The sequence below is a fragment of the Poromitra crassiceps genome, assembly GCF_964638095.1.
Source record: "Poromitra crassiceps genome assembly, chromosome: 2".
Lineage (NCBI taxonomy): Eukaryota > Metazoa > Chordata > Actinopteri > Beryciformes > Melamphaidae > Poromitra > Poromitra crassiceps.
The window spans coordinates 105,081,671-105,086,670 of NC_139624.1; the positions used below are offsets into that span (position 1 = coordinate 105,081,671).

The following is a 5,000-nucleotide window of genomic DNA, read 5'->3' on the forward strand; positions in this document are numbered from 1 at the left end:
CCACTGGGGGAGGGGTGGAGTACCTCCCCCTCCACCTGGGATAGGAGATCCGCCCGTAACGGCAACGGCCAGGGCGGTCCCTGTGCCAAGGAGATCAGGTCCGCAAACCATATCTGCTTGGGCCAAAAGGGGGCCACCAAAATGAGCCGCAGGTGCTGTCCCCTCACCCTGTCCAACACCTGTTGAATCAGGGGGATCGGGGGGAACGCATAGAGCCCGTCCTGGGGCCACGCGTGCGCCAGTGCGTTGTGACCCAGCGGGGGGGCTGTCCTCTTGGACCGAGAACCACAGTGGGCAATGCGTCGATGCGAAGAGATTGACGCGGGCGCGGCCGAACCTGGCCCAAATCTGCTCCACCACCTGAGGGTGGAGGCACCACTCTGTCTGACGTGGGTTGCCCCGGGACAGCAGGTCGGCCCCAAAATTCAGCCGGCCTGGCACATGACCCGCCGACAGCGAAAGGAAACGGGGATACGCCCACAGGTGAATCTCCGCCGCGAACCGGTTCAGCGCAGCGGACCGCACACAGCCCTGTTTGTTCAGGTGGGTGATCACAGCTGTATTGTCCGAGTGGATCAGAACATGGTGCCCATATATGAGCCGCTGGAAGTGAAGCAGAGCCAGGCGAATCGCCTCCAGCTCTACCACGTTTATGTGGCGAAGCTCCTGAGCTTTTCCACCGGCCGTTCGCCGAAAAGCCTCCGCACACCGCGCCCCATCCCCAGAGGGAGGCGTTGGTGCGAATGACCAACCTGAGCGGGGACAGGGCCCAACCGATTCCCTCTCGAGAGTAGGGATGGGTACCGAGACCCGGTACCAAACGAGCCCCAGGGCCGGATTTCGAGATACCGGAGGATCAATAAGCTTTCACGTTAACGGTTCTCTTATCGGTACTGGAGAAATTAAGAAATCACATTTTATCGCACCATTTGCTCTCTATTGCTCTCTCCACTTACACAGATATTACACTATCACTATTGCTATTGCTCTCTCTACTTACACAGATATTACACTATCACTATTGCTCTCTCCGCTTACACAGATATTTCTGAATTGAACAAGTTCAGGCCCGTTCTCTGGGAGTTGTCAAAGTACATTCTGGGAAATGTGGGCGATCACTGATGACAAGGCAGGTTGAACAAAAGAGAGTACATCGAAAATTAAACCATGACATGTGTGAGACAAGTGTATTTGAATTAAATAGACTTGGAGACAGAGTTGTGTAATATTGTTTGCAAACAGGCAAGATGCTACCCAAGCATTCCGTGGAATAAAATGCACCATTGAATAATTGGTACAATAGTTTTTTCTTTTCAATTTAAAGAGGAGTGTTGGGGGGGGGGGGGGGGGGACGACATATATGATGTAAGTGCCGGCCTGTGCCAGCCACCTCAAGATTGTCTTCCAGGACAATGGGAGACAACATTTACAGTACTATAGGTAGAAGATACCTTTAACAGAAAAGTGGTATTGGTTGTAGTGATAAGATATTTCTCTGTGCTAACAAGCACCGATTAAAATAGCTTTGATTTATATACCTCCTGTCTGGCAAAAGAGAGCCAATTAAAATATGCAAGATTTATAGAGAGACTAATGTATCTGCAGTTTAACCCAAAGGAAGATAAATAATGAAACCGGGCGGAAACACCAAGGAGTTGCTTGTGAAAGTGAAAGAGGCCTTGAACCAAGCCTACTTGCTGCACAGAAGGTTAATAAAGTACACTGCATCTAGTCCTGTTCTAAGAGCACTTTTTATATTAACGATAAAAGGAACTGTCCATCAGCACCATACAGAAATCAGAAACTAAAAGTGAGGGGCTGTCTGCAATAGGCTAATTAATGAATAATTGGTTACAAATTAACCATTCAACAATGAAGAGCATTCTCATAATAATCATCATCATCATCATCATCATCATCACAAAATCGCAATGTTTCGCAAATGATTTGACGGCCCACTTGCAATACCTTTGCGGCCCACAGGTTGCGAATGGCTGCTCTATAATTGTATAAAGTATAATTGCTTCCACAACTTCATAACAAAGTAGAATGGAATGCCCTGAAGAGCAGTGTAAGAGTATCTGAGAGTGTCTGGGATGCTCTTTGAAGGTTTCTGATGGTTGACAATGGCTCAAAGTAACAAGAGAAAGGCTGACAATGGTCTTCCGCTGTCTCCGTCTGTCTCTCCCTCTCTCCCTCTCTCTCTCTCTCTTCTCTCTCTCTCTCTCTCTTTCTCTCTCTCTCTCTCTCTCTCTCTCTCTTTCTCTCTCTCTCTCTCTCTCTCTCTCTCTTTCTTTCTCTCTCTCTCTGTAGTATCGTGCCGCCTTGCTGAGCTTGATGGTGGATGTGGCCGTCATGCTGGGGGCTCCAGAGAAGGCAGCGCTGACCCAGATGGAAGAAGCTCTCGCCTTCGAGATCAAACTGGCTCATGTAAAGACGTCACCTCAGATACAATAGATACATTAACACATCATGTAAAGACCGTATCAGATAGATACAATAACACTTCATGTGTAAAGATAGATAGATAAAATTACACTTCATGTAAAGATGTCACGTCTGATAGATACAATAACACTTTATGTAAAGACATCACGTCAGATAGATACAATAACACTTCATGTAAAGACATCATGTCAGATATAGACAATAACACTTCATGTAAAGATGTCACGTCAGATAGATACAATAACACTTCATGTGTAAAGACAGATAGATACAATAACACTTCATGTGTAAAGACAGATAGATACAATAACACTTCATGTGTAAAGACAGATAGATACAATAACACTTCATGCAAAGACGTCACGTCAGATAGATACAATAAAACTTAATGCAAAGACATCACGTCGGATAGATACAATAACACTTCATGTAAAGACGTCACGTCAGATATTATACAATAACACTTGATGTATTTGACGTCACGTCAGATAGATACAATAACACTTGATGTATGGACATGGTTTGACGGGTGTCCCAGCCTCTGGAGCCAGAAAGCATAAGACATTTGAAGCCGTCACATAATTGTTTCATCGGCTCTAAAGAGAAAAACATTGTAGTTTTGGATCATCTCATTGAAGATGATAGTATAATGTCTCTATCTTGGGATTGCCTAGTATCTTGATTACTTTACACATTCTCCTCTGCCTATAGATCCTAATTCCCTATGAAAACCGCACCAGTGAGAACATGTACAACAGATACAGCCTATCTCGCCTGCAACGCTCCCTTCCTCAGGTACCTTAAATGAATGCAAACACAAATACACGCACGCATGCGCACGCGCGCGCTCACGCACACACGCACGCACGCACGCACACACACACACACACACACACACACACACACACACACACACACACAATGCCTAGTATATGTACACTCTCACACAAACTCACACACAGTGGATGAGCTACATAAAAATGCAGATCTCACGGTTTTATTGCTTATATTATTTGATTATATTCAAACTTTGCATGGGTTTTTGGCGAGTTAGCCGATAGGACACCCAGCCAGAAGCCTTACAAAGAGGCATACCTTCTAGGTATACTGCACATAGTAATCTCATCAACATAATTATCACTATGGTAATGCAGTAAGTATCCATTCATGGTGGCACAGTGGCATGATGTGTCTACTCTATATTGCAACATTGTAGCCAGTGTAGCCATTCAGAGGTGGATGGCACTGATATCCAATTTTTCTGTTTGTTTCCAGAGGCATTTCCCCACATCGCCATGAATAGAATGATGGAAGAATCTGAATACTTGCAAATTGTGTCTTTTAAAGTAGTCAAAGTTAAAGATAGTGAATGCCAGCATAAAAATGTGCCGTTATCAGCATGGGGGAGGCATTGGTTGAACCATCCTTGGTCGACTGGTTAGTTGGGAGTCTCTTTGTCCTTGGTCAACAAAATAGCATTTTACATTTAAATTGTGTTTATTCCAAAATATGTTATGTTATATAAGAGAAAGAATGAACTTGTGTCTTGTGTAGTTGGACTTGCTGGGCTATGTGAGAGCTGTGGTGGAGTCCAAAGACGACCCCACTCGGTCCATCTCCTCCTCCGAGCCCATCATCGTCCGAGCGCCGCAGTACTTCAAGGACCTTGTCAAGCTCATTAACTCCACAGAGCCAAGGTACACACACACACACACACACACACACACACACACACACACACACACACACACACACGCACGCACACACACACACACACACACTAGACAGAGAACAGACACAGACATGTACTGTAAGCACACATTGTGCCTTGAGGGCTCCTGTCTCTCATTATAAGTACATTATAGTTTATAATGAGATTACATGCATTTAATTAATGTCCCTCCTCGCTATCTGTCGCTGGGTGTCTCTCTCTCTCTCTCTCTCTCTCTCTCTCTCTCTCTCTCTCTCTCTCTCTCTCTCTCTCTCTCTCTCTCTCTCTCTCTCTCTCAGGACGGTAGCTAACTACGTACAGTGGAGGACTGTGTTTTCCAGGATCACCACTCTCAGCCGCCGTTTCCTCTACAGATACCTGGACTTTGCACGGGTCAGCACACAGATAAAGTATCTTGCAAATGCAGCTGTTGAAGAAGCCCCACTGTTTATTGCCTTGCAGGACTACAGTGCTTCTGCGTTTTTCACTCCATTGCCAGAGGAACTGTTTGGAAAAGTCTGGTGGATTCTCTCTTTTCAACCACTGGTCTGGAAACTGGCAGACAAACATTGGAATTTGGTTTAAAACATGCTACTGTCAAATAATTTATATTATTATAATGTCTACTATTCAAGAAACAAATACCTCTATTAGTAATGCAGCTGCAGGAAAAGGTATGAAGTGGGACTTCAGCAGTGGTTACCACCATGTACTCTCATTTCTACACTGTTGGTAGGCAGGAAATCTACTGCTGCAGTACTCAGATGTGTCATTTCTATACTTGTTTAGACCATTTACCTTGTCTTTACCTTGTCCATTTCTATCCTTGTTAAGACCATTT

The 5,000-nt window shown here is 45.0% G+C and overlaps 1 protein-coding gene across 1 annotated transcript in view; it reads left to right on the forward strand.

Annotated features, from left to right (window-relative positions):
• The window catches only part of phex (phosphate regulating endopeptidase homolog, X-linked), a gene marked incomplete at its 5' end in the record, with an annotated part of 41,418 nt that overhangs the window by 17,442 nt on the left and 18,976 nt on the right, over positions 1-5,000 (forward strand). The window contains 4 exons of the mRNA XM_083655792.1: positions 2,314-2,430; positions 3,160-3,243; positions 4,003-4,145; positions 4,459-4,552. Of these exons, the coding sequence (XP_083511918.1) occupies positions 2,314-2,430; positions 3,160-3,243; positions 4,003-4,145; positions 4,459-4,552 (438 nt within the window). The remainder of the gene's footprint in view (positions 1-2,313; positions 2,431-3,159; positions 3,244-4,002; positions 4,146-4,458; positions 4,553-5,000) is intronic.